This window comes from Myotis yumanensis, unplaced genomic scaffold (genome assembly GCF_028538775.1).
Source record: "Myotis yumanensis isolate MYYU_CA2020_CCGP unplaced genomic scaffold, mMyoYum1.0.hap1 SCAF_1, whole genome shotgun sequence".
NCBI classification, from domain to species: Eukaryota; Metazoa; Chordata; class Mammalia; order Chiroptera; family Vespertilionidae; genus Myotis; species Myotis yumanensis.
Window position 1 is genome coordinate 27,611,166 of NW_027223752.1, and position 27,683 is coordinate 27,638,848.

At 52.7% G+C, this 27,683-nt stretch overlaps 1 protein-coding gene across 2 annotated transcripts; it reads left to right on the plus strand.

Moving 5' to 3' along the window:
• The first annotated feature begins 8,587 nt into the window (after window positions 1–8,587).
• Window positions 8,588–18,628, plus strand: ZDHHC22 (zinc finger DHHC-type palmitoyltransferase 22). Of its 2 annotated transcripts, none has more exons than XM_070416075.1 (3): window positions 8,588–8,777; window positions 10,612–11,151; window positions 15,984–18,628. In XM_070416075.1, exons 2-3 carry the CDS (start codon window positions 10,626–10,628, stop codon window positions 16,247–16,249), a joined length of 792 nt encoding a protein of 263 aa, XP_070272176.1. In that variant the 5' UTR covers window positions 8,588–8,777; window positions 10,612–10,625; the 3' UTR covers window positions 16,250–18,628. The 2 variants fall into 2 exon arrangements, with proteins under 2 accessions (XP_070272176.1, XP_070272185.1); XM_070416084.1 differs by lacking the exon at window positions 8,588–8,777 and adding an exon at window positions 9,777–9,833.
• The last annotated feature ends 9,055 nt before the right edge of the window (window positions 18,629–27,683 follow it).

Here is a 27,683-nt window from a genome sequence, read left to right on the forward strand (position 1 = left end):
CAGAGAGCTATTTCCATTCCCAGAGCTGCCACCTAAGAGCCAGGGGAGCAGGGCCAATGGGCTAACAGCTCTCAGGCTCCGTGGCTTCATCTGTCAAATGGGGATGGAGAACCTGAGGTGCAGGGCTGGTGTGAGGGTGCAGTGGGAAACAGTGCCAACATGCAGTCCTCCCTCACACCCTAGGGTGCCTGAGGGCTTGAGGTCCCCTTCTTCCAGGAATAGGTAATGATCAGAGAAATGAGTGTTTTAAAAGTGGGAGAGGAGAGATAAGGTGGGACTGAAAGGACTCAGCCCCCAAGAGATGTCTCCTAAGCAAGAAAGAGAAGACCCGTCAGGAAAATACATTTAACGGAGTCTGAGGCCTCTTTGCCGAACTCACCAAGGCAACCGCCTCCTGATCCCGCTGTGCAGCAGCTCCGCGGGGCCTCCCCCTCACTGCTCCCCTGGATTTCATTCCAGAAAGGGAGGAGGGGACAGTGCTGGGTGCGTGGGGGGTTGTGTCAGGGGTGACAGAGTGGATACTGTGGACCAGCAGGATCAGGCCTGTGGGCAGCTGAAAGCACGGGGGTTGACAGTACTGAATGTTGGCAATGATGATAATCACAGCCAAACACAAATGTCATTTATACTCGGAGAGCAAATTACCTCATTACTGTCTTTGTATAATTATTGTTTTGTGATCTTATGGTTATTAGGTTATTTTCCTGGCTAATTTAGTCTGAGGAGACTGCTAGGTAGAGGCACCCTCTGTAGGCAGATGGAACCTCATAGGCAAGAGGTGGCAGAGAATTCTCATGGTTGCTCAATAACCATTCCCCTTTCCTTCCCCAGGAATTGGACCTACCTTGAATAAAGACTAATTTCTCAGCCTTCTTTCTTCTATACATAGTCATATAACTAAGTTCTAACCAATGGAAGTATCATGAGTAACTCCCAGGGAGTGTCCTTAAGCAGAGAGATTACCCCCTTGCTCAGCCTTCTTTCCTGCTTTATGCTGCTGGAAGGTTGACCTGATGGCTGGAGCTTGAGCAGCCATTTTGGACCATGAGGTGGAAGCTGCATGCTGAGAATGACGGGGAAATGATACAGAAGGAGGCTCAGTCCTGATATCACGAAGGGCTTTGCCAGCCCTAAACTGCCACCTCCACCATATGATGAGAACTAAACCCGAGGGATGACAGAACAGGGTACTAGAAAGGGTTTGGGTCCTTCCTGATACTGTAGAGCGACCGTATTGGCTCTGGACTTCATTTACTTGAGAGGGCAATACATGTCTACCTAATTTAAGCCACCACCACTATTGGGTTTCTTGCCCCTTCACAGCCAAACCAAATTCTAGGTGAACCCATAGTGAGTTTGTTCTCTGCTTCCCTGACTTGGGCTTCCCTCAGTAGGAGAGGGGCAGGGAAGACCCCAGCTAAGCCTCTCTAGACCTTAGAGGATGTTTATAGTGGTGGGGGTCAAAGATAATATCGTCATTAAGTGGCCTGGGAAGTTGGAAGGAAGGGGACTGGGCAAGGCCTCTTTCTCCTTAGAGTCCCATAGGAATGGGATGAGGTCTGAAGATTCAGAAACAAGATGGTGACTATGCTGACTGTATTGCCCCACCTGGGACTATAAGCAACCGGAAGACACTGGCTCAGCCCCCAGCACATAGTAGATGCTCAATGAATATTTCTTGACTGGCTGACTTACTCTACTGGACTAAGGAGTTTGGAGCAGAGACTGAAGGGGGCCAAAGCAACCCCTGGGGATGGGGGGATGGTGGAGACCAGAAGAGAGATCCCCTAGGAGAAGATGGCTGGAGGTGGCAGATGACAAAACTGGAGTCACATGATCTGCAGTACGCCCCTGCCCCAATAGTGCAGAATGCCTTCCCAGGGTCACCTGGGAAGTCCTGGGCAGAGGTGCTTTGCAGCCAGCAGTGTATGGCCACGTTCAGGGCAGGGGTTATTCCTGCACTCTTTCCTGAACAGGAAGCTAGTTCCAGAATTACAAGGCCATTTGCCCAAGACCACGCACTAGGACACGCTGGACTTGAACCCAGGGCTTCTGATCACAAACATTACCTTCTTTGGGACAAAAGATGTAGTTGGAGATTTCTGGCTCTAATGGCTCTTTCCCTTGAAGTTCCTAGGCCAACACTAAGGCCCTGGGCATCATTTAGAAAAGCCTTGAAGTGAAGAGGAGGTGGGACAAGGCTGGGGACTGGGTATTGGGCAACCTTTCAGCAGACTGGAGGGTGGCAGACAGATGCACCCAGCACTGCAGATCGCCCAGATAGTGCATTTGCGTGGAAAAAAGTGCCCCAACCCAAGATGCTTTACCGCCATCTACTGGAAAATTGGCATAATTACTATACAAATTTGTGATTACTGAAGTTTGAAAACAATGCCCCCAGGAACTGTAAAGTGCAGAGCCTGACCAATGGGTAGGCAGCCCTAGATGCATCTTCTCTTACTTGAGAGAATAAAAAATGACAGGGTCCCTGCTGCCATGTCAGCTCAAGTCCTGCCCTCATCTTTCTTGCCTGTGGCTCATACAGAGGATCTGTAGCAATCTGTCTCCCATAGTTTTGTCACCCAGGCCCCTGAAGAGTCCATTCATTCTTCCTTCCACTCTGTGCACATAACCAGAATAGCTTGTACGGGCCAGGTTACATGCTGGATAGTGTGGGTACCACATGGACAGAACCTAGTCCCTACTCTTCCTGAGGTCACAGTCCAATGGAGGTCAAGGGTTATAGAAATGAAGTAGGGTATACTTGCCTGTTTGGATCAAGTAAAGTATGTCTATCTGTCCTGGATGATTCGGGTCCTTCACCATTTACTAGCTATCAGCTCTTAAACATTTTCCTAAGCCTCTGGCTCCTGCCCAGTAGGATGTGGCTAATGAACCATGAGGCAACATGCTTAGTATGATGGAGCAACAAGATGGAAAGGGTCTGGGTCCCACATTATTGTGAAGCCTCTACAGTAGTCCCAGACTGGTGCCTTGAAACTTCTTTAATGTGAGAGTGAAGTAAGCTTCTATCTCCTTCTGCTCCTTTCTATCCTCTGGCCCCACCTGACACTTTTGCAGGCCTGTTTATGTTAACTCTACTTCCCATCCTACCCCACTCCTAGTCTCCAGCAAAAAGCCCTTTCTGTCTTTGCCCCTCTTCACTGAGGAAAGGTTCTCACTGGCTAATTCATGCTAAAGTGTAAAAGATCAACAACAGCATAATACGTTACCTCTCCATAAGGAAAATGGGCTCTTTATTTCTATGTCCATGTGAGGGTTGACGGGTGAGAGGCACAGAAGAAAAAACACTGGGTGAGACTTGGGCACTGAGAGCAAGTGACCTGGATTTTGTTTCTACTGCCAGCAAGCTTTACAATCTTGGCCTGTCTTGTAACCATTCTGGGCCTCCGCTTCCCCCTCCATATAACAGGAGGAGTCAGACTCTCATTATGCAGAGCTGTTGTAAGGGTTAAATACAGCAACCAATGCGAAGGTACCTGGCCCTCTATCAACCTGGCACATAACGGGTGTCAGTAAACATGAATCTTTGTTTGGTTGAATTCTGTTTATCCACTGCTCCCTCGAGCCTATTTTTTAGAGGTCAGATATTGAAGTCTAATTTACATACAGTAACATCCACCCTTTTGAGGGGTGTAGTTCTACAATTTGGCAAACATAGTCATGTAACCACCATCAATCAAAGTATAGATTTCCAAATAGTTCCCTCATGCCCCTTTGTCCCCCGAAACGGTTTCTTGTTTATTCTAATATTTATTACTGAGCACTCACTGTATGCCAAGCTCTGGGCTGGGTCTAGGTTACAAAAACGAAGATGACGGGTAAATCTGTGTCCTTGGGGGTTTAGAGTCTATCAGATACAAAGGGGCAATAAACAGGCCAACAGAGGTACCGACAAACAAAACCATCATAGAGGCAGTAAGTGCTATGACAAGCAGGGTTATTTGGCTGCTGGTAGCTGGGGGACATTTCAATGGAAAGGGCAGGTGCTATTGATATGGTATCTTTGTCATTTAAAATTCACGACAAATTCTACGACTTAAAGCTCTAATTAATTAGTTGATTGATTAATTACATAGATAGGGAATTTGAGGCTCAGAGAGGCTAAGGAACTTGCTCAAGGTCACACAGCCAATGAATGGGAAAACAGGTCAAAGCTTACGCCAAAAGCTCATGCTTTTTTCATCACGCCACACTGCCTCTCTCCTGGGCCTCGGTCACCTCTGCTGGAACAGGGCAGGAGATGGAGGCGGGGCTGTGAGCTCTGTGTGGCCTGCTGTTCTGTGACCATAACACCATTTTAAAGAGTTCTCTAAACAGCCAAGGGCACTGCAGTGACCTCATTCTCCTGGCCTCACGTCCCTCCTCCTTTAATTGAGATGTTAACCTTCTGGCTCATTCCCTCCCATCCAGGACACCTGGCATTACAGGATTCTCAAGGAGACAGCTGATCACTCCCTGCACTTCCTATGACCTTCGACCTTGGTCATGAAGACATAAGCCGAGATTGTGTCAGAGGAGCGTGTACTCTTGCAGCCCCCCTTTTCTTTTCTTTCCTCTCTTCATTTCCCTCTCCTCCGGTCTGCTCCCCATCTTTTCCCTCCCCATACCTCCTCTTTCTCCCTCCTGCGTGCTTTGAGACAAAAGGGCCCGTTAATCTTGCTGCCACCACCTCTGCTGAGCTGTGCCCTGGTCCACAGGCACAGGCCTCCCCACCAGGACTGCCTGCGAGCTCCCTGGAAACCAGTGCTAATTGGTAAAGGATCACATTCATTCTTCCACAGCCTGAATGCTCCAAAGAAGGCTCTGCCAAGCCAAGCCAAGGTTTCCACCCTGAGGCATCCGTCACCAGGGAGACCGCTGGGGTTACCTGTCACCCAGTGCTGACATTCAGACCGGCTGTTTCTACCGTGACATGTGGGTTTGGATGATGAGTGAGCACCACTGCCCCCATCACATACACACTCTAGCGCCACAAGCCACAAAGTGCTTGAGAGCATTTGATTAATGTGCTGCAGGCTTACTTATTTATATAATTTTACATAAAGATCTTACATAAAGAGAGATCTTGCAGATCGTTTATCCTGAGGGAGTAGATTATATACCTGCTTCCTTTATGTAAGTGCCATGCCCTAGAAAATGTAAGTATCAATAAGATGTCTGCATGTTAAATCACATTTTAATTTGAACGTGGGCAAGGCTTACAAATTAATGTGCAGCAAATCTTTGAACCTCAGTTTCCTCATAAGAAAAATGGGTTTAATCATTTTGCCCCAGCTAGTTTATGGGGCTACTGAGAGACTCATGGAATGAAATTTTAATTTTTGTGGATGTACTTCGTAAGGTTACTAAGCACTTTATTACATCAAAGTAATGTTATTGTTAAAATGAAGACATAGTTGGCCAAGTAAACTATCACCTCCAAATAGAAAATCTGCGATAATTCAATTCTCATGTACTCGATTGGCTAAGATGAAAATTACAGATATCTTTTCCAAGTCTAGGTAGGCCAGACAGCGTCTCACTAAGCCTTCTGAGACTTGGGGAGCACTTTGTGGTTGCCTCTGACTTGCTATTGGCAGTAAAGAATATCCTGTCCAAGGATGTCTATTAAAACCTTAATTTCAGGACACTGGTTAACCTTGAGACCCCATTCAGCCTTTATCCTCCACTCCCCCTGATCAATCTGAAATAAGAGCAGGACAATGAAGGAGAATCCCCAGAGCTTCCTTGGGTGTGGCCCCTTGCATCTTGGAATGTTCTTTACCCCAAACTCTTGGGAAGTTATAGGGCCAGACAGACATGTGTGGGCGGCTTCCCACCAAGGCAGACGTGGCTTGCTGCATGGAGCTCCTCTCTTTGTGCACAACATTTCGAGACAAAATGGAATGATCGCCACTTGGGAGAGAACTCATTTTATTCAAATAACACCACCAAATAGCAAGATTTATGGCACATATTTCTGGGAAAGCGCTCGACAGCAATCAGATGCCTGTCTGTGTTACTGCCCCCTTGGGACAGCCTGCAGGTAGAGTCAGAGCCTAACTACGAATATATGACAAAGGCAATGGAGACTGAGGTGTATAAATTATTTTCTGACGCTGTTTGTGAAGGATGAAACTACAGTTGGTGTGGGTGGCAGCGGACTGCAAGATCAATGGCAAATGTGTCCTCACCAGACATTCCAAAGACCTCGTAACATAGCTTTTCCTCCCGAAAAGAGACCAGTATCAACTCATCCGTCAAGACACTTGAACTCAGTGTCTCTTCTGGGTAAATCATCAGGCTAGGAGATATGAAGGAGACCCCCCCCCCCCAAAAAAAATATTTCCAACATAGACCAAAAGCTCTCGTTTTAGTTGGAAAGAGGAGACTTTCTTGTGGATAATGATAAGGGCCGAAAGAGAGAGAGGAAGAGAAAGAAGCTAACACTATCCAATCTCCTGCTGGGCCTGTGGCACTTAGATTACATCATCCCATCCGATCATCATCATCACAAGGTAACGTCGTCATCCCATTCTATGGATGAGCATACTGAGAACAGAGAGGTGAAGTGACTTGCTCAGGTCCCACAGCTGGTAAGTGGCAAGAAAGTGTTCGTTCTTAGGCTGCCTCATTCTGATGGGGCCAGAATCAAAGTGAAGTTTTAAAATTGACCTTCCTATTGATTTTGTCAGGGGTAAGCACCAGATTTTGAAAACCAAATAACATTTGGCCATGCTTCCTCTTACTCAATTCACTCAAGGGGAGAGGGCTACTAACTCCAGCTCTAAAGCTTTAACGTCCCTTTCTGTTGATCAACTATATTTCTAAATAAATCATCGTTCCTGTCCACCCTACAGCCAGATCTCTGTCTCTTCCCTGGCTGAATGTTCCCTTCCCCCACTGACATCTTCCCACATTCATTTAGCTTCTCTCTCTCTCTCCCTCCCCTCACACACACACACCAATTCAGACACACACCTTCCCACCACACACCCATATGCAAAATAAAATTAGAAATACCACCGGAATTTCAAGGTTTTTAGGGAACAGAGATCTTCAATCAATACAGCCCAAACCAAGCCCTCCCGGCTCCTCGCCTCCCAGGCCAGGTTGAGAGGCAGGCAGAGCTTGTGAAAAGGGCGCAGACAGCCATGATCTGACACAAAGCGGCTCTCAAGGAAAACATGCCACTGTGCTTCCCCGTGCACGCCCTGTGGCCACTGGAACTCACAGGGCTACCAGATCCTCAGAGGCCAACACCTGGCAAACGTGTCCAAGCTGAGTTTTTTTGTTTGTTTGTTTTTGCTTATACATAAGGTTTCCTGCCTCCCCCCCCCGCCCCGTTTTATTGTAATGTACACTGATAAAATACAGAGAAAACAGTATCTCATGATTCAAAACTATAGGCTGGGCTGCCTCATTTTAAGGGATTGCTCTTGTTTTAATCAACCGGTTGAGAAAGCAAGAAACAATTATTTATTTATTATGTTTGCCTTCACCCAGAGGAGTGGAACAGGGTGAGGGTAAGGGGAGGTGAGACATGACAGCCTGGGAAACTGAAGTCGTTGTGGTGGCTCAAATATGCCTGCAGTGTTTCTAAAGCCTCTGCGTCCCTCACCCCCGCCCCCATTTGACACACACTTGCCAACTGCACCCACTTCTTGGTGTCCCTCAGCACCCACCTCAGGATAGTGGAGTCGGGAGGGGAAGGAATGGGAACAGGGAGATGGGACAGGATGCCGGGCAGATGCTCCTGGTTCAAGCTCTGTTGTCCCCCCTTCTCCCAAATGAGACCCCCCCCCCAGATCTCAGAGTGGTGTTGGGGTGTGTAGAGGCAGAGAGAGGGTGCATTCGTTCAAATCCAGGCTCTGCCACTTACCTGCTGTGTGACTCTGGGCATGTGGCTTAGCATCTCTGTGTCTCAACCTCCTCATCCACACAGTGGGAACATTGAGCTTCTGCTGAGAAGGTTAACAAAGCTGCTTTATGCTAAAGGCTTAGCACAGTGCCTGGTTCTAGAGCCCAGTAAATAGTGACACTTACTAGGCACTGATGCTCAACTAGTGCTTACCACGGGCAGGCCCTGTTTTAGGGCTTTGAGTATATTGTCATAGAATCCTCACATCTCTGTTTTACAGATGAGGAAGTGGAATCTGACGATCACACAGTAGTGAATGGTGGCTATTCAGACCCAGGGGGACAGGCTCCAGAGTCAGGGTCTCAACCCCTCTGTGACAATGACGCTGGTCTTTATGGGTGTTGCCCCTGGCAGGCTGAATTCTAAAACCCCCAGGCTCCTCTCTGTCCCAGAGTGGAGAGCAGGGAGGGTTGTCAGCCACAGCGGAAAGGCAAGAGCAGATGATGGTGAGAGCATCCACATCAGGGCTGAATCCAGATCCCAGTTGTAACCGGTGGCTGAAGTCAGGCAGGGCGCCCCAGCCCACTGCAAGGGAACCAGGAGAGGGGTGGGGGGCAAGTCCCCGATGCTGAGAGGGGTGGTCAGGGAGCCGCCCCCAGAAGGGGAAGAGGGGGTTGCAGGACTGGGGGTACTCAGCTGCCATCCCCGCCGCTTCCTGGCCCCCACTCGCTGGCGCCCAAGTGGGAGGACCGCAGCTGCCCGCTCCCTCCTCCCCACACCCCCGCTACCTGCCCAGTCCCCGAAGCGAATCGTGAGAAGGCTGCGAGCCAGCGGGGTCGAGCCCACAAGTTTGCAGCCTCGGAGAGGGCGAGAGCCGGCGTCCAGGGCTCCTCTTATCGGCGACCGGAGCTCGGTGAGTTCATTCCTCACCCCTCTGCGGCGGTGCGGCGGCGGCGGCGGCGGCCGCGCAGGGGGCGGCTTCCCGGGCGCCCGGGAGGCGCTGGCCGAGAAGCCGGCGGCCGCCCGCGCTGCCTGCCTCGCTGGGGCTCCGGCTGTGCCGCCCTCCGCTGCGGGCGAGGCAGGCTCCAGTGCTGAACGGACAGCTCCCCGAGTCCCCGGGCGACTCGGGCGGTCTCCGCCGTCCTCTCTCCGGCGTAGGGCCCGGGCTGCGGCCGCCCGCCCAACGCCCCCCACTCCCCCAGCCCCAGTCCTTCGCCTTCCAGGCGCCGCGGCGCATCTGGAGGCTGCTCCCGCGCCCCCCTGGCGACCGGCGTGGGGAAGACACTTGCTTCACCGGAGCCCGGGGCCGAGGGCTCTGTCTGGGGTGGGCAGCGCCGCGGCAGCGCCCGGAAGCGCATGGCCAGAGGCAGCACCGAGCCCCCAGTGACCACCCTTGGGCGTGCCTGGCGCTGGACCCCTGCCGGAGAGAGACTCGCGCTCCCCATGCGGCCGCGGGTCCCCGGGGCACTGGCACCTTCAGAGGGGACTCCAAGGTGATCAGTCGCCCAAAGGGATGGGACAGCCTGGATGGTGGCCTCCTGGCACTCGCCCATCCCGGGTGCAGCTGCCTTCCCAGAACTTTTCTCGCGCCTAGGGCTCCCGACTCCTTAGCCCTTGGAAAAGTTCTCTCGGGCGCCCAGAATTCCATGCACCGGTGGCCTCCGAAGCTGGGCAGGAACCCGGGCTGGGGGTGAGGGAGGTGGAGTGGAGATGCGGCGGGGGTTGCGCTCGGCGGCCGGGGTCGATCAGCCGAAAGGCTGGCCAAGCATCCGCTCCTGCGCCCAGGGCGAGCTTGTTGGTACCGAAAGGGTTTCGGCGCCATCGGCGTTGTTTGGATTTCTCGCTCCAGGAGGGCGGGAGGCAGGCGGGAAGGGGGGATATCGTCGCCTCAAATGAAAACGCTTTTTGCAAAGAAATAGCCAGGGCTGCCAGCGTGGAGAGGTGGGCTGACCAAGACCGGCTGACACAGGTATTCCGGCTGCCCCCTCCTTACCCCACTAGATGCCTCAGCGCCTGTGTGAATGGATCGATCGTTTTAATCGATTTTTTTAAAAAGCCAGGTGGCAGCGGCTGCGTGTGTGTACACAGATATACACAAACACAGACACCCAGGCACACACAGATTACACGTACAGAGTCACACACAGACCCTCCCTACACACACACACACACACACACACACACACACACACACCAAATAATCACGGACCCCCAAGCACACATACCTCCAAAGAGTCAGATGACCTGTGAGGTCCCTGAGTGTTGCCCAAGATGGGGTGGGGGCGGGGGCTGAGAAAGGGGAGGTGATGCAGGACTCCCATAATTTCCCTCGGCCCCACCCCAATCCTCTGCCTTCTCCTCCAGGGAGGTCTGAAGGAGAAACCCCAACCCTGGGCTCTTTTCCACAGCCATAACGGAGCCCAACCCCTTGCCCCACCTTTCCTTACAAACAAGCCCCAACCTCGCTCTCCTAGTGTCTGACTTCGGGGTGCCAGGGCGCCGAAGTCCCTCAGAAACCTTGGAGCCAGCACGGGGAAGTAGAGTCTGACCCCCAGAGGCCTTGGCGGTCGGACTCGGGGTCTCACGCCTGCTCCACCCGGGTTAGGAAAGAGAGGAGGGGAGGTCGAGGGACAAGGATGGGGAGCATGGACTGGTGTGAAGCTGGGCCGACGGAGGACGCCTGGGGAGCGCCCTAGGGCGCCACCTGGACACCGCAGTAAGTTTTCCTCTCTCCCCGGGCCCCTTAGGAATGTAATCGAAGATGCTGGCCCTGAGGCTGCTCAACGTGGTGGCCCCCGCCTATTTCCTGTGCATCTCCCTGGTGACCTTCGCGCTCCAGCTCTTCCTCTTCCTGCCCAGCATGCGCGAGGACCCGGCGGCCGCGCAGCTCTGCTCGCCTGCGCTGCTCCACGGGGCGCTCTTCCTGTTCCTCTCGACCAACGCCCTGGGCAACTACGTCCTGGTCATCCAGAACTCGCCCGACGACCTGGACGCCTGCCAGGGGGCCTCGGCCAGGAAGGCTCTGTGCCCCCCGCCCAGCACCCACTTCTGCCGAGTGTGCGCCAGAGTCACCCTGAGGCACGACCACCATTGTTTCTTCACGGGCAACTGCATTGGCAGCAGGAACATGCGCAACTTCGTCCTGTTCTGCCTCTACACCTCCCTGGCCTGCCTCTACTCCATGGTGGCGGGCGTGGCCTACATCTCCGCAGTCCTTTCCATCTCCTTCGCGCACCCACTGGCCTTCCTCACGCTCCTTCCCACCTCCATCAGCCAGTTCTTCTCTGGTGAGTGGGTCTTGACAGGCAGGTTGGGCCCTACACAAAGACCCCACCCCCACCCCAACCCCAACCCCAAGTTTGCCAGATTTCGGAAAAATAAATAAATAAATAAGTAAGTAAATAAAAATACCCCCCCCACAACAAGATGCCCAATTAAATTATAATTTTGGATAAACAATGCATAACTTTTAAGTGTATAAGTAACTCCTAAATATTGCATGAGACATACTTATACTAAAAAACAATATTCTGTTACCTATCTGAAATTCAGTTTAACTGAGCATGCTATATTTTATCTGGCAACCTCTCTCCCTACCCCAACCTTGTTCATCATCTCCTTTTTGCTCACCATGGTCCATTTGCTCGTAGAGATGTGGTGATCCAGGCAATAGACCTGCTCTGTGCCAGGCGGGCTGGGTGCTGGCCCCCCTTCCATGCAGCCTGTGAGGGGCACCAATGTTTTGGCCTTCCTTTGCCTGGACCCCAATGCTGCTCACACATTCCCCTAAGGACTTTGCCTTCCAAACATCTTGCCAACCAGCCATAGTAAGATCAACAGGGTGCCAGCCATCCCCAGCAAGAGACTAAGTTCTGCCCTCCTGCCCATTATGTTTGACCCCACCAGGTGGTCCCAGCCTGCAGATGCCTCAGAGCAGGGGGCACCTGGTTGGAGATGCAGCCATGTTTAATGGTTGCATCCTCACACCACAGTGATGGGACTGGTGTGGGAACTGACGTCCCCGGGCGGCTCGGGCGGTCTCATACAGTTGGAGGCTCATACAGGAGGCTCATACAGCTGCAGGAGCCAGACATGTGGGCCTTGGAAGTGGTGCTCAGCTGGGCACCCTGGTGAGGACTGTGTATAGTGTGCCCTGCGAACAGCTCCCTGGTACTTGGCCCAGAGGGACCTGTGGCAGTTCCTACCACTTTACCTGGCCTTGCAACATGTCCCTACCTCACTTTCTTCCTCTCCATCCTACCCTGACCTTTGACTCTGAATGACCTGGTTTTTACAATTGATAGTGTGCACACATGTATGTGTGTATGATTATCGATTTCTCTATTTCTCAGATGAGCAAACTGAGGCGCAAATGGATTAAATGGTTTTCCCACAGCAGCACAGGGAACACAGCATGTTTCCTCAGCCACTGACCTTTCAGGGACAAAGAAAGGCGGAATGCAGCTGCTTCCACTGAGAAGCCAAGATTGTCTTGATGTGCCTGGGCTGGACATTCATAAAAATTTTGCTCCACTCTGAGGGGAGCCATTATCTCAGCCTTTGTTGGGGCAGCAGCCTAATCTTTTGCAGGCATAGAACTGTTGTGCCATTTGGCAAAGGGAACACAGAGACCCAGGAAGGACCCAGCTAGGGGAGATGCCTTGAGGGCTGGTGGCTGAGCTGGGCCCGGAACTCAGAGCTCTCAGGCCTTCTGGAACCTGGCGCTGGCATAGGAGGCTGCTGGGACTGAAATAACCAGGAGGAGGGAGGGTAGGTGGGCGAGCTAGGGGGTGGAGTGTGAGCACAGGCAGGTGGAGAGATGAGGGGAGCCAGAGAACCTAATTACACTTTCTTTTGCAAGTAGTTTCCTCACATAAAAATGGATGTTTCCAAAGGGAGGATCTTGAAATGGTTTGATTTGAGATAAGCCAGGCTTAGAGGCCTATCCATATGTGCTAGGTTTGGGAGGCAGGAAAGGAAAAAAGAGGGATCTATGTATTTGCTCTGGTGGCAGAACAGAACCAGTAAGTGCCTACCTTGGAGGCCAGATCCCATTCCAGCAGAAAGATGAGTGCCATTATCTTTTACCTCCTCACCATACCCACTAGGAAAAGAAAGGCCAACATTTGTAATCTCAAACTCTCCCATCTCATCTTCCTCCTTTGCCAACCTTTCATCGTTCCCCTTGCACATCCTTCTCCCCCTCCCCAGTACACTCTTCAGTGCCTTCCTCCCTATCTCTTCTCCCCCTATTCTCAACCCAAGTGGTTGAGGACACTACCTACCTCATTGCTCAGGAGGACAGGAGGGAGTTGGAAGGCCCAAGTTGTCCGATTGAGCAGTTATTTTCCAGCTGTGGTACTTGTCCTCAACTGTGGTACTGTCCCTGACTTATATCTGCATGAGCATGAGATGGCTGGGAGTGTGGGCTGTGTGAGCTAGAAATAGAAGAGGTCTTCTGGTGGCTGCTGCCCATGGGTCTTTAGCTGATGCTCACGAGGTAGGAGGCTGGCCAGGTGGATTTTAGAAGTTGTCTTTTCTTGTGGCTTCATGGGATCAGTGTAAATTGTGTCACATCTCTGAGCCTCATTCTTCTCACCTAGGAAATGGAGATGACGCCATCTGATCTGTGTCATGACATTTGTATAAGTACACCAGCGTGGTGGATGCCTCCAGAAAGTCCAGTGAAAGGGAAAGGGGATTAATGTTTGTTGAGCACCTATTATGTGCTACCCACTGTGCAGGTCTCATTTCATTCAGTCCTCACCACAATTCTGGGAGGTAGGTATTATCATATCCATCTTAAAGGCTCAGGAACAAAAAGGTCAGCAAGGTTAAGTTGCTTCAAAGCCACACAACTAGTTATGATTCCAACCCAAGATTTGGACTCAGGGTTGCTAGCCTCCAGAGCTCATATTCCTTCCACCACAGCACACTGCCTCTCTGAAGCTGCTTCTTGATGAATGAGCCACTTTGGGAGGAAGAGAGCCCCTTGTCCCGGAATGTATGTTAAAGATGCCAGGCAATGATCTGTCAAAGGTGTTATAAATGCTTGGTGGGGAGCAGGGAGGGAGAGATTGGGTGGTGTGACCATTCAGGCCTTTAGAAAAACTCTGATTTTTTCTAAAAGAAGCAGAACTATTATTAGATAGTTCAGAGAGCTGAGGCAGCCAGGTTAGCCAACTTCAAACATTTCAAGAAAAAGCAGGTCACCAGAAGAGCCTTTTGTAGTTGCCACAAGGGCCTAGGAGAAGGCCACAGGGGCTTTTCCGCATGCCTTGATTTAGTGCCAGAAATAAAGCCCCTGAAAAACAGCTTCCATCAGCTCCGGCTTGTCCCCGAGGCTGAGATGCAAGGCAGGCCCGCACTTGACAGCTCTGATGTTCTCAGGTCCCAGCTCGAGGGTCATCTCTCCCTGTCAGCATTCCCGGAGCCCAACGGGAACCCCGGTCCCTGGATCCTTCATCCTCCATGTGCTTCCTGAGCTAACCTGTGCTGACAAGAAGAAGTGGGTCAGAGGGAGGGCCGGCCCAGTGTGAGCCCCGTCCCGCTGCTGCCCACAGCCAGCTGAGGGGCTCCTCAAAATGCCAGCTGGAACGAGCCCTCCCTCCCCTGGGCAGTTGGACTTATTGTCACCAACTTTGCAAATAGAAACCTGCTATCAAGCTCCCAGGGGCTGAGGGCAAGAGGAGGCTGCTAATGAGCAAACCCAAACCCTCCCGGTGGCTGAGTCCATCACTGCTGAGACTGGACAAGTCCTAAGAGCCCAACCCTCAGGGGTCTGGAAACTGGAGCCTGGGGAGACCGGGGAAGAGGTAGACCGGGGCCAGGGGAAGCTGGAGGAGGGAGGGATATGATTGCGATTTGCAGAGGTCAAGTAGGTTGTAAGGTGGGGTCTGGAGCAGGTACCCTCATCTCACTGGAGGAGGTGGTGGTGGGCTTGTTCTGCAGGAAGGGCAGCTGAGGGGGGCTTTCGAGTTCTCTCCTGGGTTCACTGCCCTGGCTGCTGGGCAGGTCAAGGTGGGTGTCTCTAACATGGCTGCCAAAGATGCAGCCCAGGTAGGACTGCAAGCCCTGGGAAGAAGGAGAAAGCTTGATGGTCTAAAAGGAGTTAACATTGAGATCTTTTTGGGTAAAGTCTCCTCAGCGGGGAGCACTGTGCTGGGTGTGAATCAGAAAGCTGGCCACTTTGCACACAATTTTCCTGAATTGTGCAACCCTATGGAACCATTTTACAGATGAGCAAACTGCAACTCAGAGAGGTTAAGAAACGTGTGCGGGACCACAGAGCTGGGAGATTCAAACTTAGCGTGGACTGCCCCCCCCTACTCTGAAGAAGAGTGTGGGATCTCTTACTCAGACGACATTTAAAACCTAGTAATAGAGAGGGCTTGTTTAGAGAAGTTTACAGGAGGTCCCGCCCAAGGCAGGAGGCTGGACTAGTGACCTTGGCGGGGGGAGGGGGGCGGGGTGGGAGGCTCTTCCAGGTTTAGCAAGCTCTGACTGACAGGAGAGCTCTCGTCGAGTGTTCTGGTGGCCACACTGTCCTCTTGTTAACACTAATGACTGGTTTATTCTCTCGGTTGGAGCTCTGTGCTGCCCTGGGAGCTGGTTACTTATTCTTCTTGATGACTAGGCCCTGCTCCCCGTCAGGCTGTCACCTGCCTGAGCCCTCCCGCTGATGCTTCCGGCTCCATGGGAGCAGGCGCTTCAGTCTAGACAGCTGCCCAGGCGCCAGCTCCCTCTCTAGCATCCTCAGCTCACCCCTTGCTCCTCCTAGAAAAAGCCCTTCTCCCTGTTTCCAGACTAGAAAGAGAAGGCAGAGAAAGACGGGCATCTCCGACTCAGGGATGTTAGTATCTAGGCGCCGCCCAGAGACGCCTCCTTCCCTTCTCCCCGACATCCCCAGTTCTTCCCTGGCCGTCAGCACTAAGAAAAAGTTAGGGCAACTAGTTTATCCTTCCTCGCCGTCGCTGCGGCGCTGAGATTGCTATAAAATATCGCTTCAATCTCATTAATCTCCCTCCCTTCCCAGCGGAAAGCGCCTGCAGTGATGGCAGGTCGGTACGTGGCCTGGGTGTAAAGCGATGCTGGTGTTTCCCCGCCCCCACCCCTGCAGGAGCTGTCCTCGGTTCTGAAATGTTCGTCATCCTCATGCTCTACCTCTGGTTTGCCGTCGGCCTGGCCTGCGCCGGCTTCTGCTGCCATCAGCTGCTGTTGATCCTCCGGGGGCAGACCCGCCACCAGGTGCGGAAGGGGGTAGCGGTGAGGGCTGGGCCCTGGCGCAAGAACTTGCAGGAGGTGTTCGGGAAGCGGTGGCTGCTGGGCCTGCTGGTCCCCATGTTCAACGTCGGAGGTGAGAGCTCCAAGCAGCGGGAAAAGTAGCAGGCACACCCATCATTTCTCTCGGTGTCTTGACTCCTCCTGAGCACGAGACCATGGCACCCTTGTCCCCACCCATGACCCACTACAACCTGGATGGGTAATGTCCTAGCACCCACCCCTGGTCTGTGACACAGAGAACAGCATTGGCTGGTGGATCAACGACAAGGAGGAAAAAATGGCCACCCAGGCATTGTTACACTCTCCAGGGAGCAGCCAGGCGGGTGTTTCTTTTCCTTGGGGCCCCTCTTTGCCCCTCTGCCCACTTGATCCACTCCCTCTGCCATGTCTCATGTCGTCACTGCCATCTGCTGGATCTTGGGGCTTAGAGGTAAGCCCCATGTTGGGAGTAGGGAATGAATTCTTGCTGCCGATAGGATGCTCCCTGGGACCTGAAGTCTGGCAAAACTGTTTAAAATTACAAAGTGTTTAAAATTACCAAGTCTGCTCTGCCAACTGCCAGGGAGCTTGGGAAAGGAGGGGGAGTGTCCTCATCCCCTCTAAAGGAATTGTGGGCAGTGAGAGGGGAAAAGAACTCAGTAGCTTGCTGCCCACCCCACCCCCAAGTTGCAAGGCCCTTTCTTTGGGATGCAGCAGCCAATGGTCTGGGATTTCTTTTCCAGCTGCTGTCCCCTGTGCAACCTACTCCAGCTGGCCACCCAGCCCAGTCCAGGGCCTGGCTGGATGCTTTCTTTCCCTGGCACTCTTCCAGCCTTGGCTAGATGCTGGGAAAGGAAGGAGAAGGGAGAAGGGAAGGGGGCATACTTATAAATGAGAGGCATGTGACTACATAACCATATAGGAAGAGAGAGAGAGAAAGAGAGAGAGAGAGAGAGAGAGAGAGAGAGAGAGAGAGAGCACTTAGGGGAGAAGGAAGAAGGTGACAGAGGCTGAGTGCTGGGATATTTGAAGAATGAGAATGAGAGAAGGAAGTGGGTTCATTTCTTCCCCGTATAAAGGACATTCTGGCAGCTAAAGCTGTTCAATGTTAGGATGGCTTTCTGGGGAGGTAGTGAGGGCCCCAAACTGGAGGTGTTCCAGCAGGGACTAGGCAGTCATCTAGCAGGTGTGCTGGGAAAGAATCCCTGCACAGGCTTAGGGAAGGGAACATCTCTCCCACCCAGGATTCTGGTGTCCGCTTTGTGATCGCCAGGTCCAGATGATCTGTAGAGAGTTGTTTGTTTTCATGGAGGTGGTATGGGCACGGAGGAGTCTTAAAATGATGATGCAAACTTTTAGGATCCCACCCAGCCACCGAGGAGAGAGTCTCTGGAGAGACAGATCTACCTGGGGACTAATGCTAGTTAAGGCGGTTGACATTTGAGAACAGGGAGACGGAGCAGTTCAGGGGCAGGTGGGGACAGTGGTGGGGAGAGCAGAGCTTGAAGGTCATGCTCAACTCGGAAGGGGAAGATTGGGGGAGTTGAGGCTGTGGAATGGGGAGACCAGAATATAGGGGTGCAATTGCCAGACCAGTGCTGTTATCTAACTGGCTCTGAATAAGGGCATGACTGTGTGTTTTGGAACCCAGAGGACCAGACCCCTGGGGCATATGAGGGAGTGGGGACAACACATGTGCCCCCTCCTGACTGGGTCCCAAGGCCAGTCTGCCATCCATGCAGGCAGCAGGGCTGAAACCCACACCCTACAGTGCCCAGCTGGTGGCCATGGCAACCCCAATTGTTGCTACACAACCCCCTGAGTTCTTGGGTGGAGCTTGATCCTGCCTTCATGCCCCCTAGAGGGTTAATGTAGTAATGGCTCCATCCACTTATACTTCCTCCCATATCCCTTCATTCATGCATCACATGTATTTATTTAGTGCCAAGTATGTACAGTAGTGACCAAGATCATGAGATTCCTGCCATCAGGGGCAACTTGTCGCTGTCATCCAGGCACTGACTCCCACCCCCAGAAAAATGGTCACTCTGGCATCTTGGTGGTCAGCAGGTCAGGTCACTTGGAGAGGAAAGATATGGCAGAGAGAGCTGAAGGAGAGCCCCGGCTGCTGGATGGAGAAGTCATTGGGGGGCATCCTCATCCTTGTTCTGGCCATACTTAGGTGGTGGCAATGGAAGGGTAGGGGGAGAGGCCTCGGTGACCCAGGCCCTGGTTCTCTCTTGACCCCCAGCTCAAGTTTGGAAGCCAGTCCAGCCATTTGCAGCCTCCCGGAGCCTCGGCGCTGTGAGGCTGGACATTGAGGGAGGAAGCCAAAGGGAGACCTGCAGAAGGTCGGCTCCTGGCAGATTGGACAGTGTGAGTGGGGGGAGGGGGGGGGCGGCGTAGCGGTGGGGAAGTTGCCAGTTGTGGGACTTGAGTAGCACTTGGATACATGACCCTGTATTGTTGATGAAGAACATCAATAAAATATGTGGTTTTAAATTGGATTTGATGTGATCATATGGGCACTGTGGTTGGTAGCAGGGCTGGAATGTACTGACGCAGTCACACTGGCTATTAAAATATTTAAGGTCAGGATCAAAAATACTTCTGTTCAAGTGGGTACATCATCTTTGTCTAGACTGCTGCTGCCCCAGATGCTCCTGCTCCTCCCCTGGGGCCTGATTCACCGCACAACCCAGCGATTAAAAGGGCATCTATGCGGGACCCCCAGGACCCTGCCCTACTCTTTCAGCCAGAACCCACTGTGATTGGTCAGGGTTGTGGGTGTGGTCGGTAGCAGGTCCACAGTGCTGGGGTCTATGAACCCATGGGACCAGGGATGGGCTGTCTAACCTGGAACTTACTTCCTCTTCTCCCACTCCTCCTCTCCTCCCACCTCTTTCCACATCAGAGGACAGGTGGAGGGAGAATGAAGAATCCACCTGATCCTCCAACACAACCAGGGCTGACCACTCCTAAGGATCAGCCAGGGCCCCCTGCTCTCCCAGCCCCTACCGACAACACCTGGAGACCTTGGGCTGCCCAGCCCTGGGGACAGCAGGAAGGGGGCTGAGCCCTGCAGGGAGTGGTCCCTGAGCAGGTGAATGGGCATGACTTCTGATGCATCTTAAAGATGTGTAGGCCTGGGTTGATAGAGACACAGCTGCAAGGTGCTGATTTTACTTGGGCTGTTGAACAACCTTCAGCCTAGACCGGAGCCTGCATTCCCTGAACACACACCAATGGGTGGCAGCTCCGTGATATGCAGGGGCAGGTGGTGGGAGATGAATGGAGCTGTGGCTAATCCCTAACGCTCAGCTAGTGCTCAGCACATTCTAGAGCATGGGCTGTCTACATTCCACAGGGCAGACACCTGTCTTGTTCACCATTGTATCCTGGATGCCTAGCAGGGGGTAGGCATCTAGTAGGTGTTCAATAAATATTGACCAGATAAATACACAGCTCAGTCTCTCACTACGCATCTCTCATTCCCCTCATGTGCCCAGCATTGTGCTTTGCACATTGTGGGGCTAGAAATGGATGAGACAACTCTGTACTCAAGGGGCTTACAGTGCCTCAGTATTCCCATCTGGAAAGTGGGCACTCTGCTTTGGCCCATGCCCTAGTGTCAGATTAGGCAAAAGATGAACTGCCATATGAGAGAAGGACGAACTGAAAGAGACCTGAACTTGCCCTAACCGGTTTGGCTCAGTGGATAGAGAGTCAGCCTGTGGACTCAAGGGTCCCAGGTTCGATTCCGGTCAAGGGCATGTACCTTGGTTGCGGGCACAACCCCAGTAGGGAGTGTGCAGGAGGCAGCTGATCAATGTTTCTAACTCTCTATCCCTCTCCCTTCCTCTCTGTAAAAAAATCAGTAAAATATATTTAAAAAAAGAGAGACCTGAACCACATTCCCTTCCACTATAATGAGGAAGCCAGTTGTTAGGTCCCCGGGGCCATCTTTTAGCCAACCTCCTTCCTAAGAATATGGTTGTCTTTGTTACTTTATACATTTGGTCCTCTAAGTGCCCTGGCTCCTCTCTGAACCCTCTGTCTTCCAATTGGCCTCATTGCCCCCCCACCCCTGGCCCCCCTCCTGCCCTGTCTCTGGGCATGCTCTCAGGGAGGCAGCCCCTCCTGATGGGGAGAAAAGGAGAGGATGTGTAGGGAGCAAGGATGCCTTGTCCTGCCCTGTCTGAGATGAGTTAGAAGTGAGCCAGAACCTTGGACCTGGACACTAGCCAGGGTGAGCCTACTGGTGGGGCTGGGGATGTCTGGGGTAGCTCAGCTGCCTTGGTGTTGGCCTCTGCCTCTGCCCTCATTCCTCACTCTGTGGGTGGTGCTGGCCCAGCTGCTCAATTCATTCCTCAAACATTCATTGATGCCGGGCATGAGGCCAAGAACCAGGAATTCAAAGATGAATGAGACCTATTACCTGACCTCGTGGGGAAAAGGACCAATTGTAGAGGGTTAAGTTTCAGTGGCTGATGGGAGGGAGAAGGACAGGGTGCTATGGAAGCCTGGAAGGGAGCACTCACTTGGCCGTGAGTAGGCTGGAAGACTTCCCAGAGGAGGACACTCAGACTCATGCAGGATGAATAGGAGTTGGCCAGGCAGAAAAGCAGGGCCGTGGGTGGGAGTGGGGGTAGGAGGGATTGTGCAGAGGCAGGATGGCTGGTGATTTCTGGGATTGTGAGTCTCCTTTTAGGAGTGATGGGGACATGAGTATACATGCTGCAGGCACATTCCCCGTGGACCCTGTCTCCTTCTTCTTATAAAACCCTGACTCACCCTCGTTCGAGGTTGTTCCTCTTGTGTGAGTCAAGCATAGATTGTCACGTGCATTCCCCCAGGGAATCAGCCTGGGAACATCAGAGACCCCTAGACCTCTCTCTGGGCCCCGAGAGGGGCCTCCAGGAGCTCCCCACCAATCGTTTCTTCTCACACAGCTTCAGAAAATGGGGTTGGAAGGAAACCTTCTACCAACATGGCTTCCAGGTGTAGAGCAGACTGAAAGGCTGAAGACTGAAACATGGGGATAACGTTTCACAATGTACAATCCCCCCATCCTGACTGACGAGGCCTTCTGCACCCAGGTGGACAGCTCCAGCCCACAACCTGGTGGCCCCAACATACTTCCTCCTTCAGCCTCGGCCTCTCCCAGCCCCTCTCTGTCCCCCATCTCCACAGGACCTTTCCTCACCAGGTCCAGCCCCTGGGGGAGTCTTCCCCTACACGCGGCAGCAATCTGACTCCCTCCTGTGTGGGTTCCATCTCTCTGCTCTACTGTAAACCTTGAAAGGCAGGGAAGGTGATGGTAGAATCCTCTGGTTTCCCCCATACCTAGCACATAGCATAGAACTCTATGGTGATGCTGTAATTCGACCCGGAGTAATAATGACCAACATTTACTGAACTCACTCCATGCCAGACCCTTGTCATACACACACTTCACCTGTATTAATTATTACTTATTATTATTTTTTCTTTACCTGTATTAAGTATTTATTCTCATAGCAACCCTTGAGGTATGCTTTGTTGTCACTACTTTTATTTTCCAAGTGAAGGAACTGAGGCACAGAGATGTTATATAACTTGCCCAAAGCCTCATGGCTAGTAATTGGCAGAGCTGGGATTCGAACCCAGGCTGTCTGCTCCTGGGTTTACCATGTGAACCCAGATACTAGACTATCTTTCTTTCTTTTAAAAAATTTTTAGATCCTCACTCAAGGATATTTTTAAAAATGTATCTTAGAGAGAGAAAGGGAGAGAGAGAGAGAGAGAGGGAGAGAGAGAGAAACATTGACGTGAGAGACAAACATTGATTGGTTGCCCCAAATGGGGATTGAACCCCTGGGTATGTGCCCTGACCAGGAATCAAACCCGCAACCCTTGAGTGCACAGAATGATGCTCAACCAACTGAGCCATACCAGCCAGGGACAGACTATCTTTCTATTGTGGGCTATTGTAGGCACCCAATTAATGCCCTGCTGAAAAGTAACAAGGACTCAAGTTTCCATTCATCAACTCATTGATTGATTCATTCATTCAATCCCACCATCCTGATACGTTTATTGAGCACCTACTATGCAGTAGGCACTGGCGGGTACAGAGAAAGGAACGAGGCTCAGCCTCTGCAGCCTTCACAGAGCTGACAGTCAGCTGCTTCAGGTGACTGACTCTGCAGATGCAAACAGGCTGGCTTCAGGGTTCACAGGATGTATCTGGTCCCTCCCAGGCTGATGATAATGGGCAGGTTGCCTTGCATGAAGCAGTTTCTTCAGAGGTTGATTGTGGAGGCCTGAGGACAGTCCAGGCTGGAGACCCTCCCCCAGGGCTCAAGGGAGATGCCTGGCCAGGGGAAAAGAGCTGAGCTATTTTGGGGCTGCTTCCCTCCCAGGCAGTGTAAGGGTGCCTGCAGAAGGGGACCAGACACTGCCAGAGAGCTGAGCACAGCCACCCTCCAGAAACCAGGACACGGGAGGCACCCAAGACCCTAAAAGGGAGTGGGCTCAGAGGAGAATATCTGCTAAAGCTCCTCTGGGACACTTGAGAAAAGAGAGGCCTCTGGAGGGTCCAGAGGGCTGGCTGGTGCAGCGGGATCCGTGCTAGCGTCCTCCCCACTGAAGGCAGCCTCAGCACCAAGCTCTGCAGGCTGGGAGCAGGGCACTGACCTGGAACCCTGAGCCAAGAGCAGCGGAGAGGAGAGCGAGCGCTGTGAGGCCTCCAGAGAGGAGGCAGACCTCTGTGGGCTCCTCCCCAGACTCCCTGTCCCTGAATGCCCCCTTTCTGTCTTGCTTATGATGCCTGAAATCCCCACCATTAATATCTCTTTAAAAATAGCATTGCTCCCCTCCCCCAAACTCCTCCTTTCAAATTCTGGGAGGGATTTGCTTGAGTTGCCACTTTTTCTGCCTGACAGCTGAGGGTTGGGCCAGAAGTGGTCTGAACGGGAAGGTTTAGATAGAGAAGCCCCTCTGGGGGGACCTGAGGGGACTCTGAGGGGAATGGGGGCTCTGCATGACCGGTGGGAGGGGTACCAGCATGGGTAACTCCCCCAGCATGGGGTAAAACTGGCCTCTGATGGGAAGAACTGAAGGTGGAGGGGGTTCACATATCCTCCTCTATTAAGTGTCATTCTGAAAAGATCACCACACTGTGAGTCCAGAGTGTCCAGTGGTTCGGCCATTGAGTCCCTGCGTGACCCTGGACAAGTCACTACCATCCTTGGATACTGGACTCCCTCTTAGACTTACCAAGAATTGGACACTCTTGGCCTTCAATGGGGCACATTGTTCCCACAGGGGAAGTTCTGTTTTGTTCCACGTTGCCACAGACTCCACCCCTCCCCATTGCCTACACAGAGCGACTCCCAGTTTGGTCCCTGGAGGCGTCTGAGTTGGTGATCCCTGAAAGACTAAGCTTCGGGAGGTCTGAGCTCTAGCCCCCACTATGCCCTAGAAAGGCTGTGTGACCTTCCGTAGCCACTGGGTCCAGTCTGGCAAACCGGCTGCGAGCACTGTGCTGTGGCCATAGGAGGGAAGACAGGAGGGAAGGGTATGATTGGAGAGCTGGGAAGGCAGAGGAGGTGAAAGGCAGAGGTCTCCAGCAGTGGGGGAAGGGGTGTTCCGCTTTTGCTTAGCCTTGGAGGATTGCCTGCCGGGTTCAGGTGCAGAGAGCTCCGAGACCCAAGCCAGGACGGCAGCCAGGGGAGCGGGCAGCGAGGCCCATCCACCCGAGCCAGACTGGCAGCTGAGGCCGAGGAGTCGCCTCGCACGTGCTGCGTAATTAACAAACAGGAGGGGGGACGCGGCTCACCGGAGAAAGGATTTAATTAGCAACGCTTTCAGGAGAGAAAATTAAATTACAGGAAGCAACGGTGCCCTTGGAGGAACACGAACCCCCCAAACCGATTCCTCAGGCCCCCGCGTGGCCCCTGGCCGCAATTCCACTGCCAGGCCCCACCCCGCGGGACCAGGGCCGCGTGGGGCTGGGGCTCAGCCGCCTCTCCGGGTGCGTTTCTGCGTCTCGCGTGGCACCCGGCGCCCGCCAGGGCCCGCTGCCGTGGCTCGCTCCGCCGGGAGGGGGCGCCGCCGGGCCGTGCGCCCGGCTCTCCTGGCGCCCGCGCTCCCCCTGCAAAGGTTGGGGCGCCCGGGAGGACTTAGGGGAACCAAGCCCCGATTGAAGGGGCTGCTGGGCTTATTGTCCCACCGAGCCACAAAGGCCTTCAGGGGACAAAGGGTGAGATCTGGGTTCAGTCTCATGCTGCTAATAGTGGTCTCATCCCAGACTCATCTATGCTTCAGAAAAGTGGGGCGAACCAGCCGGATCCGGGGAGATGGGGTCAGGAAGTGCGAGAACAGAGCAGCCTTGTCCACACCCCGGTCTCCCCCAGCAGGCTCCCGTTCATCACCCCCTTAGCGCTCACCTCACTCTCATCCCCGCCCCTCCCTCTCCATCTCTTCCCTATCACCTGGGAGTATTGTTCTTTATAACAGCGACCATTCTTGAGCTCTCGCTAGATCCAGGCCGTGGGGAGATACTTAGCCTAGGGAAGTCACGAAGCCCTGTGCGTGTGACTAGATCTGCAGAAGAGGAAACTGGCGCTCCCAGAGGCCACGGAGGTCGCCCAGCAGCACGGAGCTGGTAAGAGCTGATGCTGACACTCACACCTCCTTGGCCTCTGAGCTCTTCTCCAGCAGGGAGCTTCCCCCTCACCCCCAGCCTCCAGCAGGGAGCCTCTCTCAGGTGCTCAGTAAGGATTTGTCAATGAATGGCAGGTGCTTCCTTGTATGTCAGAGGGGGTGCTAATAGCTGAGAGGCTGTGAGGATGGCAGGAGACGTGTGTGTAAAACACCGGGCACCACACTTGGACTACTGTGAGCATCGAGTAAAAGCCGCTGCCAGTGCTTCTCAAACTTGACAGTGTGTGGGAATCGCCGAGGATCTCGTAAAACACAGGCTCCAATCAGGTGAGCCTTCCAACAAGCTCCAAGGGGGAAGGTGGCACTGCTGATCGCAATCATTGTGCTGTGCTGGCTAGTCCCTCCTCTTAACCACCCAATTCCAGTCCCAATAGGGAGCCATTGCAGTGGTTGCCAGCGTTGTCCACACATTGCAATCACCTGCAGAGCTTTAAAAACCACTGATGGGAGTGGGGGAGGGCGAGGTACTCCCTCCCAGAGAATCGGAGAGTTGGTCTGGGTGTGGCCTGGACATGGGTGTGGGATTTTCCGAGGTCCCCAGAGGCTTCCACTGTGCAGCCAAGGCTAGAACATGGGTAGCAGAGGTGCCCGAGGCAGGAGGTAACGTGAGCAAGAGGGGATTAATAAAGTTCATCTGATACAGCTGTGGAGGACGGGTTGCATGGGCAAGGAGTGACATTAAGGATCCTGGTTAGGGTGGGGCTGACAATCAATACCGTTGTTCCTCAATAGCTCCCCACCCCTTGGCTGTAGAGCCCTGAAGAGGGGTGGGGCCTGGGACAGGCTGGGAGAGCATGCTTGCCAAGTACTCCACCAGGTGTGTTCCAAGGAGGGGCTCTGTTCTGGGTACAGCAGGGTGTGGGAGGCAGGGTGGGAACTGCGCTGGTTTGCTGCTCACTGCCTGGAAGTACAAAGTGAAAGGTTGACTTGGACTGAGGCCAGCACAGCCGGCCCATCCTCACTCCTTCAACGGCTACAGTAACAATCTTTTTCCTTTTTTTAAAAAAAAAAATATGCTTATTGATTTCAGAGAAGAAGGGAGAGGGAGACAGAGATAGAAACTTCAAGATGAGGGAGAGGCATTGATCGGCTGCCTCCTGCACGCCCCCTACTGGGGATCAAGCCCACAACCCAGGTATGTGCCCTGATCAGGAATCGAACCCTGACGTCCTGGTTCATAGGTAGACGCTCAACCACCGAGCCATACTGGCTGGGCTACAGTAACAATCTTGATGACTGTTTATGGAGCACCCCCCATGTGAGGCCACTGTTCTAGACACTTTATACATTGTGGCTCAATCAGTAACCTAACAAATGAGGAAACAAGGCCCAGAGAGGTTGTACTTGCTAGGATCACACACATCCAGACCCAAAGCCATGATATTCCCATCTCACCCTGATGCCTCTGCGCATGTTCTTTCCTTTGGCGAAAACGCTGTTCCCATCATCTCAACTTGCCTCGAGTTCCTTTTGAAGCTTTGGAGTGCTCTCCACTCCGGTCTGAAGTTGGCCTTGGGCACCAGGCCATACTACCTTGAGTTTCTACTTTCCCTGTGAGTCATGTCCTCTGGCTCAGCTGTGAGGGCTCCCAGGCTGGGACCACGTGTGATCTTCTGTAGGTCCTGGGCCTCAGTAAGGGTTGGTGCTGCCAGGGACAGGATTAGCATGAGACAAGCAAGGTGCCTACTGCAAAACTTGGGAAGGTGCTTATGCTTGGGTTGTGCGCATGCTTCTGTTGGCAGCGGCTGGGCGAAGGCCGAGGAAAGCAGACACAGGTGCCGTTGTGGATGAGCTCAGGAGTCTGAAGGTGAGTCACCCAACAGGATAGTTCACTTCCGAGAACTCTCTCCTAGCGTGTTTGGGTGTGGAGGTGAATCTACCAACCGATTAATATATTGTACCTTTATCAACACTTCTGTTCTCAGCTACTAGACATTATGGTACATTGTGGGGTGATTAGGAGTCTTTTAATGAAGGACTCTTGCCCTAATCAAAGGTTGTTAAACCCAAAGGTTATCAAAGTGTTATGTTAATCTCCGAAATAAAAGTAGGAGTAGAACGTATCACTTTAACCAGGCTTACATGCCCAACTTTGGATGTATAAGACCCAGTGAAATCCAAACTATCAAAGGGGTGACTAATTGATTATGGTCATTGCTACCCTCTCACTAGAATATCAGCAGGGGCCACCTCTATTTCTTTTCCCAGTTTATACCCTACAACCAGGTCAGTATCGGCGACATATATGTATGTGTTGATGACTTCATGTATTTGTTACCCTAAAGTAACAACTTCAGTGACAATGTTGGATCAGGTGAGCTTCAGGAATCATGAAAACTTTCACAAATGGAAATGATCAGGGTTTGAGAATATACAAATTTGAAGGGTGCGTGTTGAAAACGGAGTAGTGAGGACCACATATTTGAGGAAGTTTAAAGGTTTCTAAAGAGGGTCTACCCTGAGGCTGAGTCAAGTGCCTGCTCACCTCTGACCCTGTGTGTCCCAAAGCCCTTTTTTCTCACGACTAGAAGCAAATAGTGTGATAGAGACATTCACCACCCACTCAGTGCGTGCGCTCCCTCATTTCCCAATCCCCTGCAGCTGGCGGGCCAACCTGACCAATGCAACAGCAGCATTAGGAACTTACTAGCTAACTACTAACTAGTTAGAGTCTTCACAGTGTAACTGAGGCTCAGAAAATGCTTCAAGAATGAAAGCAATGCATTCTTCCAAATACATCTTGACTAGACAAGCATCAACTTGAAGGCTTTAAAAAGAGACTTTCACCTTAGCTCTCCTGGCCCCCTCGGCCTGCCGAGTGCCGGGACCCCTAGTGAAAGCAGGCTGC